The sequence below is a fragment of the Falco punctatus genome, assembly GCF_963210335.1.
Source record: "Falco punctatus genome assembly, chromosome: 7".
In the NCBI taxonomy this organism is placed as follows: domain Eukaryota; kingdom Metazoa; phylum Chordata; class Aves; order Falconiformes; family Falconidae; genus Falco; species Falco punctatus.
Window position 1 is genome coordinate 30,567,819 of NC_137587.1, and position 17,117 is coordinate 30,584,935.

General features: G+C 43.1%; 2 protein-coding genes across 5 annotated transcripts in view; both read right to left on the minus strand.

The window, feature by feature from the left end:
- GPR68 (G protein-coupled receptor 68) overlaps positions 1–11,212 on the minus strand; it is a 29,439-nt gene extending 18,227 nt beyond the window's left edge. For all 3 annotated transcript variants that reach the window (XM_080396749.1, XM_080396748.1, XM_080396750.1), the window contains exon 1: positions 904–11,212. The gene's annotated coding sequence lies outside the window, so the exon portion shown is untranslated. The remainder of the gene's footprint in view (positions 1–903) is intronic.
- Positions 11,213–12,046: 834 nt separating this feature from the next.
- Positions 12,047–17,117, minus strand: part of CCDC88C (coiled-coil domain containing 88C) — a 101,989-nt gene continuing 96,918 nt past the window's right edge. Inside the window, exons 29-31 of one of the 2 annotated variants that reach the window (XM_080396687.1) lie at positions 16,656–16,957; positions 15,591–15,806; positions 12,047–14,374 (exon numbers count right to left, since the gene is read on the minus strand). In XM_080396687.1, coding sequence (XP_080252813.1) covers positions 13,361–14,374; positions 15,591–15,806; positions 16,656–16,957 — 1,532 coding nt within the window. In that variant the 3' untranslated portion in view covers positions 12,047–13,360. The remainder of the gene's footprint in view (positions 14,375–15,590; positions 15,807–16,655; positions 16,958–17,117) is intronic. The other variant, XM_080396688.1, reaches the window with a different exon arrangement.

Here is a 17,117-nt window from a genome sequence, read left to right on the forward strand (position 1 = left end):
AATTCTCTACTTCTCAGCTCCTCTCCCTATGCACACAGGAAGCTGTTTGCTCTGCAATTTACTTTTCTAGTTTCTTTACAAAGACTGTCAAGAACCAGAAAAATGTACTTGTAACACAGGCAACCGACGATAATGAACAAAGGGGTTTAATCCTATTAAAAAAAAATAATAGAATGGATTCATTTCTGACTGAATAAATTTAATTTCACTAAACAAACCTTCACATCTGAATTGTCCCAAGTCAGATTCTGAACTGCAGCAATAAGAGTGGCTTATTGTTTGGAAAATACAGTAATGACATACTTGTGAGATACAAAGACAAATCTATATAGGTGTACACAGAGCACCCACACACCAAGGTATGTGGTTTAGCAGTTTCCTGTTAGGCGTAACTTCTGCCTTGTGTTCTCAGGCAAAATGAGGTATTTAAATCACTTATTAGTCATTCAAAATATCTTTTATCTAGTCTGCTTATACGGTCCTACTAAGTTTTCTGAAAATGACTAGCGGAATTTATCTACAGGCCATTGCTCTGGTTCCCTGCTGCAAACATGAAATAGTTTCTTGGTTTATCTTAGCAAATCCCTTTCATCAATACAACTTCAACAATCAGCTCTCCTTGTGCCTAAGTGGAACTCAAGAAAGTTTTTTTAGAAGAACTTTTATTGAAGTCCCCATTAGTGGGAACTTGCCAAGGCAATTAATTATGAAGTTGTAAATTTTTTTTGGACATGGATTTTGGTTGAGTCCTTAGACTGCCTCATTGTTTTGCTTTAGCCAAAAAACAGCCAAAAATCCTGTCCTTCCACCTTTCCAGGGGTTGTAACCTTGTATAATATAACCTGGCTCAATGATGGAAAATTAACTTGCTTTTAAGAATGAAGAGATAAAAATGAAACTCACCTGTGAGCAGAGTTTATGCAAAGAGGTCTTCCCTGCAGTGTGAAAAGCACAAAACTTCAGTTCTCCCAGCTCCTGCTCAGGCTACTGGTGAGGCTGTCCTCCTCCCAGCTGTGAGCAAGGCTGTCAGTGAAGCAGAGCAGGGAAGGAGGAGGAGGAGATTGCATTTCAGCTCCTGTGCTCTTTATAGTTCAACTGCAAAGGAGTCGGCCCAGCCCAGCCCAGCCGTCTCCTCCCTCACTCACTCATTCATAAATGAAAGAGATGAGAGTGCCAAAAGCAGACACCAAATACAGAGATTGCAATGCACAGAGTGGTGTTCCATCCCTACCTACCGTCACAGGCACAAACCAGCAGATAACTGCATTCTGATCACAGCAGCTGATGCAAAGCCCAAATACTGCTGCTTACAGCTTATCTAAACACACACAGATGTAGCCTCATGCAGGCGTATTACAAAGTATACAGAGCATTAATGGTGTTATTACTATTATTTACAATAAGTTGTTTCTAGAGCTTGTTGAGATCAGATCTAGTTATGTTCAAACACAGCTGAAGCTGATCTCTGCAGAAGGGAGCATCTTCCCTGACTGTGCAAGAGCAAGGGCTGCAGGGGGTGGTGGTGGTGGAGGTGTCTTCCTCTCTCATCTATGCAGCAAGACAAAGGCATAAACAGATCAAAGGGCTTGTCCAAGGTCGTTCAGGAAGGCCGTAGCAGATGTAAAATCTGACCTCCTACTAACTCATGTCACAAGTCTTACTCCCACAGGAGTGAAAGCTGCACCATGGGATACATATTGAAGTGCCTGTCATTCAAACTGAAATGCACTACTCTTAAAAAAGTAAACAAACTTTTTTTTTTTTTCTCAACACCAAACAAACAAAGCCCCAAACAGCACTGAAGCTGGGAACAAAAGCTGTTACCAGTTCATATTCTGAACTGGTATGTAACTCACCTGATATAGTGTGCTCTGCCATGCTGCTGTAGGGACACCTGTGACACTGTGAGGCCAGTACAGCACCTAGCGAGAGCTCCCATCTACTTACTGTAATGGGGCAACAGTGGTCCAAGGGTGGCCAGAGGCAGTAAGTCTGGAAATGGGAGTCTTGTGTGGGGTATTCCGAGATGTTCTCCATTTTCAACCTGGTGGAAAGCAAAGTGACATAAGCACAGAAACAAAACAAAACATAATGAAACAAAACAAACAAACCCAAACCCAAAACAGAACAAAAAAACCAGGAAGAAGATACAATGACATTTACAAAACTTGGAAATACTCAGGAGCATCCATGCCTAACATCAGAACCAGCATCAAAGATAACTCCTCATTCTAAACACAGGCAAAGGGCTCTTCAGGTATGGCAGACTACCAGATGGCAGAGCCCTTCCTCTGCCAGGGCCTCTGGCAGATCAGAGATCTAAGATTATCTGCAGGGCTAAGGGACCTCTCTAGGTTTCTGAGGAGGGATGCAGCAGAACAAAATAGGGAGTTCTTGAACATGGCCAGAAAAGGATGCAAAAAGCACAGAACAGTCCTTTGCCAGCTCACTGTGCTGCTTGGAGGATGGCAGAGATGCAGGCGGCATACCTAGCTGAATAGGCAAGGCACAAGCTCGCGGGAGCACAACCAGGGGCTGGACATCCTGTGCAATACTGGAGAATATGAAGGGTTGAATCAAATTTATCAGGGCTATTTGGAATGCTCACTCCTCTTTTGTTTTTGGGGTTTTTTTTATTTTATTATTTAGTACTATTTAGTTATATACATATATAAAAATATACATATATTAAGAAAATCACTCTGAGTGTGATCTTTCAGGAAGCAAAGTAAAACATTTGTTCCAGTGCCTTTTAATCCACAATTATGTACCCTTGAATATCACAGGTTTTTTATTAGATTTAAAGAATTTATAATAGATGATATTAAGAAAATGAAATGCAGTTATTTCCTTAGTAATATGTGTATTACTCTTCAATAAGGAACAACAGGGCATTGCATTGGACTGTTTGCCTTCCCCGAGAGCCTCCCAGGGGCAGAGATCACTTTGGTATCCAGGGCTCATTGGTGGCTGCAAGGAAAGCATTTCCACCTCCTGCAAGGTGCAGGCTACAGATAGGGAACAAGCCCTGAGAAGACCCACAGACAGTGATTAACCCTTTGGGTGCCAGGGAAAGCAGAGACAGCCAGTGGAAGTAACACGTGGCAGTATCTCTTTCCCAGTTCCCACCCTGGCTGCAATTCTCTGTCAATGCTGAACTGCAAACGTGCTCAGAGATGTGTTAGACAGATGTTAGATACAGATGACCAGAATATCCAGGAAGCAGAGCCAGAACCTTGGCCATCAGACACATCAGACATACATGTCTATCAGAGTATGTTAAAAAGGCAGCACTTGACCAGCAAAGCTGGTAAATCAGGCCTTGTTAAGTGGAGCAGAAACAATCACTTCCACAAACCTCCTTTTAAAAAAATGAGAGTAAAATAAAGTCCAGAAAAATCCTGGTTTGCTTTTCTTTCATCCAGCCACTATATATTGGTTGACTTAGCATGCATATGCTGTAAAACAGGTTGCTAAAATAAAGGGATTTGGTGGCTTGGGTCACCTGTCCTTGTCACTTCCAAGGGGACAGAACAGTGTCTGCTGCAGACCACAGCCTCCATCACACACACTCAGCAACTGCATGTTTGTCTGTATTTAAAATTCTAAAAATGAAAAGAAATGACAGTTTTTGTAGCCTTTTATCTCCATGAATTATACAGCAGCTATTAAAGCTGACAAATAGCTATTATTCTGTGCAAGTGGCAATTCTTGCTTTTTGCTCGATTTGGTCAAATCATTTTAATGCGTGTGATGATTAAGTAACTCCATTGAATTGAATAGCTCCTGGCTTGCATGTGTCAGAACCAGAAGCAGCAAGCTTCAAAAAGAATGGAGATAAACTCGTGTTACAAATGTCACAGACGCCACAGAAATGCATCAGAAAGGAGGTAATCTAGACCATCTCCTTACTCAGAGCCCCAATAAAGAAAGCTAGACTGTCTCCTCCAGAGCTTTACCACCTTCTCTTAAATTGCCACTGAGAAAGATTCTGCCTCTCCTCTGGCAATGTCTCCATCCCCTGGCTAGGTTCATTCTTAAAAAGCTTGCACTAAAACAAAAATCCGTGTTTCCATGTTTAAATTCATTTATTTTTTCTTGTCCTTCTGTGGATGGACATGAAAAACAGTCTATTGCTACCTTTTCCAGTGTTAATCGTATAAATGAGAATTAATCATACTGTTCCTCTTAGACTTCTCTTTTGTAGTCTAAACAATCCCATTTTTTCAGTCTTCTTCACAGACCATGTTTTCCAGACCTCTGCTCACCCACATGGGTCTCACTTCCAGTCATTAGCACTCCTCTCTAAGCATATTCCAATGAAGGCCCTTTCTAGCAGCACTGGCTCCATTTAATTCCAATTACCTGATCTATGTTTTGCCTTTAAGGATCAAGTTTCCGATGAAGTTTGTTTTAAATCCTTTCAAGCACCCATTTTGTGAGGATAGAAGGTAAATCAATAACTTCTCTCTCTCTTTTGCAGTGATAATCCACATGCACATTCCCATTTTGTGTAGCTGAGAAACAAGAACTTGCTACTGCTCTTCCTTCCATCCTGGTACCACCAAAGAGCCCTTGCAGGTCCAGCTCTTACACTGCACCGACGGGTGGCTATGCAACACCAGGGTTCACATGCAAGAAGGAACACTGCTGCAGATTTCACTGCAGCCCAGGCATCCTGCTTTATCTATCTGTTCTCCTATTTTCTCTTGTTTCTGTTTTGTCCCAGTCTGCACTGCATTACGTGTTATTTTTAACCTTTTCCACAGGTCTCAGTTTTCACTCTGCAGGGCACATGCACAGTCCTCAGATCTGCACTCCAGGTGCTTTGGGAACACGGACCAATGTCCTAGAATTTATGCCCAGAATGTGCCCCAAGTGGTGAACTTGGCTTCAAGAGTTACCAGTGGGAAATGCCATTGCTTAACACACATCTCATAAATGAGCTCAAACATTCAGGCCACCCTTCTACCTCCAGAAGAAACTTCAGGTGTCTGCCCTTGCTGCTGTGCTAGCAGCTGCCAGGTTAGACCCCTCTCCTCCCCCTCAGTATCTGACTTCACAGGGTTCCCAGCTTCCCTATGTTAAAGACTTTCATTTCTGCTGGTAATGTCTGCTGACCAGACTTTTATCCCATTCACCATCACACCCCGCAGAGGAAGAGACGATGTCAGGACACCCTTCTGCAACCTCCAGTGCTAGTGAGCAGTGCCTTGGGGCTGACTTGGTAGGTTGGTGCCTCAGCTCTATCTCACAGGGGCTAGCACAGCTCTGGCCAGGTATCAGCCAGGCTCTGCAGGGCCACAAACGCAATCTGGGGTCACATAATTTACCTTGGGGTACAGATACATTCTTAATTCAACGTACCTTATCCCTTTCGAGGGATTCTCCTTGTGAGAGCATCCTTCAGCAGGTATAAATTCTCTCCTGGCTCAGAGGTTACCAAACCGGCTCTCAATTGGCACCTTCAGCAGCTACTTTCTGGAAGGTGAAAAAAAGATTGGAAACACCTTTGGGAACTCAGAAAAACTGGGGATCTTCTGCCACAAACTAAAGCTTGGCATTAGTGTGACACAGGCTGAGACCATCTCAGCTCATCACAGGAACATGTCCACACCTCATAACCAGCGAGAAATCCTCTCTCTATCCTCACCGTGCTGGTGTTTCCCAAGCGCCTTCAAAATGTATGATCAGAAGTGCTCCCAATTTCCTACTTCTGCCCACCTCAGCAGAGGTAGGAACCTGGAAGGGCAGCAAAGACCCAGTAAACTAGTTGTGGACAGCAAGCCAACCCCACAGGTTAAAGTTCGGGGTTTTTTTGCCAGACAGCCTATACCTCCGTAGTTTTTCCTGAGGCAGGGAACAGGTTTCATTTACACTGAAAGTGTAATTTAACCATCTTTTGCACCTGTGTGTGCAACATCCAACACAGACGTCATTTTGCACACCAGAAACGGGCTTTGTGTGGCTGGACTTGGGGCCGTACTAGTACTGTGTCTAGTGTCTACGTGTGAATTACCAGTTACTGTCTGAAGAGAATTAAGGGCCTGTAGAGGGTGAGTCTACTTGTCCTAAAGTGAGCCCTGTGGTAAAGCTGCAGGTACCTGGTTCTCCCCTTCACTTGTAAAGGGAGAAAGGCCTCGCTCTTACAGAGTGAAGGGCGAGTTGACAGGAATATTACACAGTTGTCCAGGAGCTCTTCCTGTTTCTATTCACAGCACTGAACAATGCAAAGACACAGACACAAAGCAGGTTGAGAATGCAGGAACTTCTGTGCAAAGACTATAAAAATTAAAAGTTTTGTCATAATCTAGAAGGCAGGGGCAGAGAAATTTGTTGTAGTCATCACAGCTACTCCAGAGTCCAGGCTAGAGTATCTCTGTTCTTACTAGCTGCAGAACAACAGACTGAATTCATTCTTTCCCAAGCTGTTATGCCACTAAGAGACACTGGCTTTGATGTGTGGCCTTGCAACTGCTGTGAAGGACCCATGGATGATTATGCATGTGTTGGGAGTAACCAGCTGGACCCACCATGAATGCATGCATGAACTTCCATTCAGATGTGGAAAAGAAGGTTGGTCACAGGTAAGTGAAGTTCTTGAAGATGGATAGCCATGTGGACTTGGAACTCCTGTGCTGCTGCTCTTCCTTCTGTTACCACAGATCTGGGAATTTTATGTGAGAACAACTGAGGTCATAAGGTGGTCTGTATGCCAGTGTTCTGATGCAGTGGGGAAGATGGGGCCTAAGTGCCCTTGAACCAGTACTTCAAGGGCAAAAATGTCCTTGGCCTACAGCAACTACAATAGGTGGTCTGTCAAAGTTTGAATGTACATAGCTCTCCAGATACTGGTGTTTCCCGTAAAACATTGCTACAAAGACATTGGGCTAAAAACAATAGACTGTGGTTACCGAGTTCACTTTTTGCTTTCCTTCTCAGTTTTAGATTTACTTGAAAGTATACTCTCCTTTCCAGGATAAACACCGTCTGCTAAACAAGTATAACCTGTTAAACACCCACCTTATGTGGGTGAAATTTGACCCAATAAAGTCTTGCTAGTATCTGTTTTAATTCATTTGCCTGATTACATCATAAGAAAACAGGCACGTGCTCATATAGGAGAAGGGTGGGAGACTGAAGGGAATTCAGGATCTGCCAAATGGGACACACTGTTACCATTGATATGGCTAGTTAAATAAACAAGGAAAAGAATCTGTGTTCGTGGGAGTAATAGGATTTGGCTTCAGGGATTCAAGGTTGTTTTATTTAATTAAGGAAGCCAAAATAAGCAAGGAAGGAAATTCTGAAACAATGAAAATTATGTGGATAGCTAGGAGGTCTAATGGAAACGGAGTACATAAGCTGTCCAGTCCTGCTTACACAATGCTGTTAATGCAGCTTTCCAAAGCATTCTACCTTTTTGTCTCAGTTACTCACAGACCAAAAAAAGGTGTAAGCAAGCTCAAGAGAAACTAACGGTTACCAACTTCAGCTTAATTTTATTTAAATCCCAACTAAATCGATATGAGGTCTATCCCAGGCAGCTTGTGCCAGCCCGTTTTCTCTATTTGCCTTTTCATAGAATATTTTAGGTTGTAAGGGACACATGAGGGTCACTGAGCCCAACTCCCTTTTCCTCACAGACTACCTAACACTAAACTGTATGACTAAGAGCATCATTCAGATGCTCCTTGAACTCTGACAGGCTTTTGCACTGCTATGAGCAAGCTACTCTTGTTCAGAGGACTGCAGTTTTAAAAAAAAAATCCCAAGATTTTACCTTCACAGACATTCCCTGATTCTCAGTATTTCTTCTACTTTCACTCACAAATAGCCAAAAGGGTCCTACAGGAGCACTCTCAAACTGACTGGAAATTTTCCACTGAGTTTTCCATCCCTGCAGAAGGCTCAGATGCTGCAGCTGAACATCCCCAGGTAACCAGTGGCTCTGAAACATGCACATCCATGGATTAGGTATTTTGTGGGCTCACAACACACACACAAGCAAATTTCCAGTTTTGGATAACTAGAGAAAAAAATCCACTTGCAAAGGTGCAGGAAAGCATTTTCTGTGTGTTTAACAAGAATGGGATAACTTTGGTCAGACATATTTAAAGCAGCAAGGGAACATACACTTGTGCATCCCATAACCTTCAAAATACCCTGCCAAATGGTAAAACAATCAGACTAGGAGCACTACAGAAAGCTCATTTTGGTCCTTCACAGACATACTTTCCCACTTAGTTCTTGCAGAAAACTCCCTCTTCCCTCCAGTGCAAGTCTCTAGAGATGCCTCAGCAGTCCGGTGGGGAGTTGTGCTTCTCCAGCTGGAATATCCTTCTCAAACTCTCATGTTCTTTCTTAGCAGTATGTTTCCAAACATAAACTGTGCTTTACTTGCCATTAATATCTCACACTTTCAGAGCACGCCCTCTACTTAAAACATAACGTGATCTTTCACTTGCAAATTTCAGGCATTTTCACATGGAGAAGGTGCCCACTGTTCCTAGTGGAACTGGCCCAGCTCCTGAATCTGAAGACAGCCACCACCTGATGTTGGAGAGGAGAGGGAGCCTCTTTTATTTTGCCTGATGATGTTTTCTCAAGGCAGAGGCTGTTTAGCTCTCCCATAAACTATTTCATACCAAATCCAAAGCATTAAAATATGAGGCTGTTACATTAATCTGTTTGATTCCATAAGAGCATGGTGCCCTGTGTCTCACCAATAGCTTCGTTTTCCCCTTCCTAAGAACTCTCTCCTTTAGCATGACTTTCAGGTCACACCACAGGGTGTCACTCACTGAGGAGGGAGCTGGGCTCCCGTTTTCCCTTCGCGCAATACATGCTTTTCATGGCTAATGCCAACACTTAGATTTATTGCTCTTCCCATTCTGATATGCAACACACACATTATGTACTTTGGCACAGCCTCACCATCAGAGCTACATAATCCTCAGTTCTGACAATCTTTGGTTAAAAACATGCGAGTGTTTTAACTACAGCTGATCAGAATAGCATCTGGGAATGATAGAGAGCTGACATTAGTTTCCATGGCATTCTGTGTTTTGTTTTGGACATGTTTTAGGCTCCTAGTTTCTATGGAATAACCACATATTCATTGTCATGCTATGAGGAAAAACCGGGTTTGCTCCCCTACCACTTGCTCACCCCAAAACCTCCAACAATCAATAAACTGTCCTTTCCGCAACTTCAGCAGAGGTAAGTACAGGTAGCCTGCCACTGAAGTGCCCGCTCATCCATGTTACTCTTTAATGGTGTCCTTCACAATTCTCCAAATCTGAACTAACCTCAACTTTGTGTCACATTTCATGAAGTCACATTTCACCCTCTAGGCCCCAAGTTAGCCTTTTAAGGATTTTCCCATTTGAGAAGCTTTTAAACAGCAGCTATCTGTTGTCCACTGTTCTCTTCATACTTTTGAAGAGATCTTTGTGACTGGTAAAACACCATGTAGTATTGTACAACTTGCCATAGCTTCTCCCAGTCACTTTGAACTCCTACCAGTACTCTCTTAAATTAGATTTTTTTTTCACCACTTTCCAGCTGATGCCATTTTCTCTTAGTTCTTATGGAAGCCTCTAGTACCAGCTTTCAAGACAGACCTTCACAGCCTGGTCTACTTCTCCAGTCTAGCAACCCTTCATAATGATAACTTCATTTGTTATTTTTAGTAACTGAACTATTTCACTCTGCACTGTTAGGTCAGGTTAATTCTGCCTAGTACTGGTGATCTGTAAAAACATTCCCAAGGCTTCCACCTTCCCTTGAACAGCTCCAGTGCTGCCAGAATCTGATATTCCAGGACTCTGATAGGCAGAGAAGCAATTGTTAGGATAAATTTTTTTTGTGGAGCTTACCACAACTGATCCCCCTCTGCACCCTTTCATCTAAAAATGCAAAGCCACAATTCAAATGCTCTCAGCGTAATTATTTCTGGAGCATTTCTTCCATGTTCTGTCTTGAAGTCATTTGCCTTTGGCTGAACTAATTTGCCCCCAAACATCTGGATGATCAGAAATACTTGCTAATCACACGGGTTCCTTGAAACCTCATTTCTCTAAACCAAAGTACTAGCCCTTTTTACAATGCACTTACAGTTGGAATTTCCCTTGTTATAGAAAAAAGTAAATTCTATTTTTTAATTCTTCTTCTGGGGATTTTATGTTCTAGACTCAATTAACTGAAATCAGAAAAGGTCTGTTCACTTCATGATTACCTACCAAGTTTGAGGAACAGCAATATCTGAGAGGAAAAAGGTAACCATGACATGGAATCTCTGTGAATGACCCCTCAGGCTTCAGATTTCTTGGTAAGGAGATGCTGCAGAGCACACAACTCCCTAGAAGCAATTTCCACATCAACCATTTCTTATACTTCAAGCAAATGCCATCATCATGCAGTGTGTGCAATTTTAAGCACGTGTCAAACAGCTTCACTGACTTCAGTGTCTGAGCGCGCTGCAGGGAGCGTGTGCTGCCGAAGGCACCACAGCCCCTGGGCTCTCTCTATCGGCAACTGCTGCCTCCTTGGCATGCGATACCCTTCAAAACTCTGTCCTTTGATACAAAACATCACCTAGAGAATTAGTGAGCCACATATACCAACCGAGGCACTCCATTATCCAATGTTACTTAAATGGTTCAGAACAATTCACAGCATTATTTGGCACACAGTTGGTGCCTACCCTTCCGTGTCGTAAAGAATCGGCATCCCACGGCCCTTTGCCACACAGAGCTGGGAAAAGCCAGTGTGCCAAAGCTTAGGGTTCCTGCAGAGACAAGCACCTTTCTCCTGTGCCCAACACACAGGGTTGCATGGCTGCGGCTGGCCACTCACCGTCTTGCTGCCAGCAGTCCCACCGGCCAGGCCCGGCTGCCTGCCCTTGCACAGCACATCCCAACAGCCTTTCAAGTCATGCAAACTGAAACAGGCGTTTCACCAGTTTCCCTTTTCTTCTTGGAAGGAATGAGAAGCCTGAAATGGTCTGGTAGTTCTGCCCTTTCCACTTTTCCCCTCACAGAAACACCTCTCCTGGCAGCTCCTGGCAGCCAGTGCCTCACGGCAGCTCCACCAGCGCGAAGGCGGGAGAATTTGCTGCCGCTGCCCTCTGAGGAACATAAGAGGCGTCTCCCCCCATGTCGCTTCGACAGTGAGCACCCACTTACCCAGAAAGGCACCCCAGAAGGCACCCAAGCTGCAGGCAGGCCTTGTTCTCACACCCACCCCGCTTCTTACCTGATGGCGCAGCAGGTGTCGGGCACACGCCACCCCGGGGAGCCGATGCATCTACCAAAGAATTGAAAACCATTAATGAGCAGGGCAGACTGCAAAATGGCTGCACCTGCCGCAGCAGCACAGGCATCCAGGCCAAAATTTTCCTTGAAGTTGTTCCATGTTATAACATCTGTATTTTAAACTATTCCATACTTGAAAGGTAATACGTAAGTATTACATACATTTTTATTCAAATGTACTAGAACTGAGAAAGTAAATAACTGCAAATAACTCAAGACAATGATCACTACAGTGTAAGTGACCAAGCAGGTACTTACAGCAAAAGCAGATCTGCAGTAATGGACAACTAACAGATGAATTCCCCAGGAGCCTAGCCTGCAGAGCCACCGAGCACATGCCTCCAAAACGGAGCTGGAACAAGGGAGAAACACCAGCCTTTCATCTTGAGTGCTCCGGCCAAGAATCAATGTTGAGAGGGAATTTGTGGAAGGAGAAATTTAGTTTACCAAAAACACTACGTTCTGAAATGGCTGCATAGCACATAATTTTAAAATTGTTGCAAAACTGTAGTTAGCATTAAAATAACAGAGAAGTCAGAAAGTTCCTTTTGCTGTTCCCTTCACGTTCAAAGATGAACACAACTCTGCCACACAGAGATGCAAATCAATATTGAGCCTTACACAAAGCTACTGCAGACAGATCTCCATCCAGCACCATGAATCGTGGAATTTTCTTTCCCCAAGGAAAAAAAAAAAAAAAAAAAAAAAAAAAAAAAGTACAACATCCATCTATTTTATTTCAATCTTTATTATAAACAATTTTGTAGTTTCCGGAATAGGATTACTACATACTAGATAACAAAAACATCCTCAGATGAATCAGTTTTAGCTTTTACTAGATTAAGTCAGAACCAGCAAAACAAGTATTAATTTTTTTTAAGGATTTAGTCTATTGCAAAAAAACCAGCTTTACAAAGGTGAAATAGAATTAAAGATAAGCATTTGATCATATATACATAAGCAGCTGATGACACTCTGGACAGAAACATACAAGGAGCTTCTTTGCACATAAATAGATCTTTAAAAGTATATTTCTTTCACATGTATACAAAATTATTTTGCTTTCTATACTGAGCAAAGCTCTTGGAGATGTAAACAAGGATTTCTAAGAGACAAAATCCCACATACCACTTAGTATGTGGGCAGTCATGCACACAAGGATGTAATAATACAATTTACACAGCATTCCTATACAATACTTGAGCTTCTTATATACATACTTACAAGACACTTTTATACATGAGATGCCACCTTTGCAATTGAAATGGCATCTCCCTGAAAGGCTGCATTAGTTCCAGTGTTTGTATAAAAGATAAAACAAGTTTCAAAAGGCAGCACCACTTGGCCTGCAGAGTGTCAAGGATCCACTGAACTGCAGCTATAGTGAAGGCATTGGGGTAATTGTGCTGGTGCCTCTGTGTTTACACAGTCCCAGTGGGGAAGGTCGAGACGTGACCCTCGAAGTCTGCACATTACCTCTACAAAATATGGCTGTGGCAAGAAGTGATTTTAACAGATCCACAGCTAAAGCCACATACTTTTGCTCTTCAGCTTTACCTTTAAACTACTTAAGCCAAGTATCTGATCTGTCTTTGGGGGAGAAGTGTGGCTTTTATATGACCTTTTCAGTATGGTTAAGTTTTATCAATGTTGGGTGGGGTTCAACACACACACACACACACACACACACGACCTGTGAAACTCTTACTTAATGCAGGTAGAAGGGGTGCACAGTGCAGCGATGACAGAGGACCCTGCTAAGCTTCTCCTGGAGTGAGGAATGCTCAACACCTGTGAAAATCACATGCCAACCTGCTGTGATATTAGGTCAAGCTTCCATTTTGTTTTAGGCACAACTGTGTCAAAAGTAGGGCTAGGGTTTTCCTCCTTATTTCTCTTAATCATACTTGTTCCAGACAGAAAACAGTTCCCGGAGAACACTGAAAAGGCATCACCTGCATGCTGCTCTAAGACCTGTCTAGACAAATGCTACCTAGACATCAGTAATGCCAAACACACACATTACTAGTTGCATCCATGGGTTACACACACCCATACTCATACCAAATTGTCTGCTGATCCCCCTGTGAGTCTGGAGACCCAGGAGTGCTGCTGGAGTTGCTTCCTCTCACAGGCTCCTCCGTAGCCCCAGCACTGCCTTCTGGCAGCTTACCCTGGCACTTTGTAAGTAGGGCATCACCCTGGCCTTGCCCTAGGGAAATATTTCCCTCAGTGCTGCTGGAAACAGCTCTGGCAGGGGCCACTGTGGCCACCTCCCCAGTACGAGGGGCTGGCTTTGGTTTGACTTTAGAAGGGACGTGCAGTGTGGGTGAATAGTGTTGCCCAGGGTTCACGCACTCCTGTTGCTGGACATTCAGATTGCTGGTGGAGGCAGTGGGTGAGGCAGAGAACTGATGGAAGGAGAGCGGCCTCTCATCTTTCGGTGGGGCCAGGGAAAGGCGCCTTGCATCAAGCTGCCGACAGCGAGAATCAACACCTTGCAAGGAGCCTGCCACTTTTGCAGACTGTGGCCTCTCTCTTAGAGTTGCCTGGGAGCTCATTGGCGTGAAAGCCCCAGAAGTCTGACTGACAGTGTCCTTGCCCCCACGTAGGTCTGCCGCTGACTTCTGAGGGCTCTCCTGCTTGTAAGTCTCTGGGCCAGTGGCTCTGAGGAGGTCTGCAGAAGCTAAGCTGAATGCCCTGCTCAGGGATGTACTCCTCCTGCTCACAGTTCCAGGCTGCTGAGGCTGTGCCATCTGCCGCATCCCACTGGCAGACTGGTGCTGCGGTGTGTGAGGAAGCTTAAGGGACCCCTGGGAGTTCACTGGAGTCTCAGGTTCAACGTGTCTGAGGTTTGGCTTCATGTGATTTCCAGGCTTCGCTGTTCTTCCTTCTTCATTGGTGGTGATCATTTTTACAGTTGGAGCAACAAGACTAGTGGGCATCTTAGCAGCCTCCTTTCTGGATGGCTGAACCAGCAGGTTCCCAGTAGCTGAAGGCTCATTTGCTTTCTTAAAATAATCGCTGAGCAAGTCATCTCTGTTACTGGAGGTGTCCTGGTGTGAGAAAATATGTACATGCTACGTTAATGACATTTTTTGTTTAAAGAATCATGTAGAGCTTTGTGTAGATAATCTTCCTTCCCATTTAATTCAACCAAAACACAATGACAGATTTTATATTTAAAGTGGGGAAAAGAAGATATGAATTTACAATGGGTATAAATCCAAATCAAGAGATAACATACTCATCATCATTAGATCATGACAGCTTTGTTTGCCAGATTAATTGTCATAAATTTGTCGAGTTGCACTTCACATGCAACCCGGGCAGCAGCTCTTCTGCTTCCTTTCACATCAGCCACTGTCACTGAAGCATCAGTATCGTATTAATGCCATGAGCTGTCGGTATCAAGGAATATCAAAGATGGCCTGTCTTCCAGAATACAGTTCATCTGGGTAACACTCTACTGTAACTCCACGGATATGACAGGAGAGAATAACTCAGTGAGATGCGTTAGCATTTCAAGAAAGTTTCATTGCTTCTCCACTGATTCCCCTCACTTCTCCCAGTCAATATACTACATATGTATTAAAAGCTGCATATACAATATAATGAAATGCACAGAAAATCCTTACAAAAATGGAGATATAATTGTTTGTCCACGATTAACTTACACGTTTCAAGTCAGACAATTAACCTGGCAGTAAAAGAAAATATACAATAAACATTTCATGGGGATGGTCCATGCAATCGAAAAATGGTAATGTTTGACCAGCTGCCATTGGACTATTAGTGTAAAGGCATGCTCAGAACAGTTAAGGGACATGCTGTCTTCACAAAAGACATGCTGAAACAAGCTCATGGAATTTATTTCTTTACTCTTCTCTAAGCAGTATGTTAAAGCTTAATATATTCATTTTACTAGCATTCCAAATGTTTCTTCCAGTCACAAAATTGGTTTGGTAGAAGTGAACACTGTCAATGGTAATAGTGCAGCAGGAAGATTTCTATGCTCAACTAGATGTTGAAATGTTAGGGTTATTTTTAAATTCACTTAAAACTGCTGTTATGCACATTAACATTACAGAACAACTAGTCCTCCAAAACCACGCGTGTTTATGAACAAGCACTGGAAATACTTTACAAGCAATTAACGCAGCCTTTAAAATAACAGCTAAGAGTTACAGTATGCTTCTATGGGTATTAATATGCTAGCAAAAGCTGTGGTAAGTTGGGAGCTGTTGCCTTCATAGCAAGAACAATGGATACCCTGGGGATATACAGTGAAGCAGATCTCCTATTCCCCCTGCCTGTTCTGTGCCTCATGCTGTCACGACATGAATGACTGAGGACCGATTCAAGTGACTGTGAAGGCTCCTGACGGAGGGAAGGACATAGGGAGTAGCAAGAGGGATATAGTGCATCAGCTTCTAACAGAAATTGGTGCAATGAAATCATTTCACTCTCATTTAAACTGCGCCGACACTGAAAAGGAACAAGGATGACACAAAGAATGAAAACTGAGACATGGTCAGGTAGTCACAGATGAAAACAAAAACAACAACAAAAAAAAATATCAAATTTTAAACATCCCTAAAAGCTAATAATTTTATTTAGGATAATGAGGCAATAAGAGGTAAAAGACAAAATGCCTTTTACTGCCTGAGCAGTAAAAGACAAGTGCCATCTAAAAACCAAACATTTCATTTCTGACAAAGCACTTCAGCGTGCAACATATTACAGTAGTCACTGAACCAACATTGACATGCCAGTCAGCACACAGGCACACAGCATGGCAAAAACATAAAGAACCTAATTCGGTAAGAAAAATATTCTCTCTCAAACACACTGATGGTATTTTCAGGTTAGGAGATGTTTTAAACAACTGCGTATTTTGCACTTCAATTGAAAACTGTTACGTTTCATTTCTAATTACAGATTTAGCAGCTGAAAATTACACTGAAAACTTACCAATTCACAAATAAAAATACCTGGAGCTGAAAACTAATGTTATAATATAAAACCTTGACCACAAGTGTTTGACACTAAAAAGCCCCAGCAGTTCAATACAGGGTACTTGCAGTGAATTATCTGCCTGACTTGCCATAGCTGATATACCAAAATAAATCAGCAGTGCTGTGTGAAAGTTAATCTTGCCTTACTTGTTGGAACTGTTTAATTCATTTTGCCAGATTTGGTATCTCTCTGTAAGTTCCGCATGTATGAACAAGGATCTTCTTGTTTTTCCATGTTTACCCATGCCCTCATCCCCCTAAATCAGCTTTGAACAGTCTTTTGACGTCTGTGATGGGCTATCTGGCTCTATTTACTTACACTTGGTGGGGACAGCCTGTTGCTCTCTTCCAAGAACTCTTCCAAAGTCACCATCTCACTGCCAGGTGAGGCTGACCGTTGCCTGCCTGTATAAGACTGTGATGGAGTACTCCTCTGAGGTATATCATGAGAGATCAAACTGTTCCTGTGGAAGGAGGATTCATGCCTGCTGCTAGGGCTTAAGACAGCAGAAGCAGAGTGAAAGGGATAGGTGTCTCGGAGCAAGGCTGGTGTCTCTCTGCTTGGCACCGTATCTTCACTGCTGAGGCTCTCAGTTCTGCCATGGATATGATCTAAGGAACCTGAGAAAAAGCATAAATATCATTAAAGACACTGCTCTTCCCTCACTGCAGTAGATGTCTCACTGAGATAGGCTATCATTCAGGGCTATTTCCACACAGACTAGGTGGCATTTTTGACCTTACTTTCTTCCCCTATAGAACTCAAGGCAGTCAGAACTTT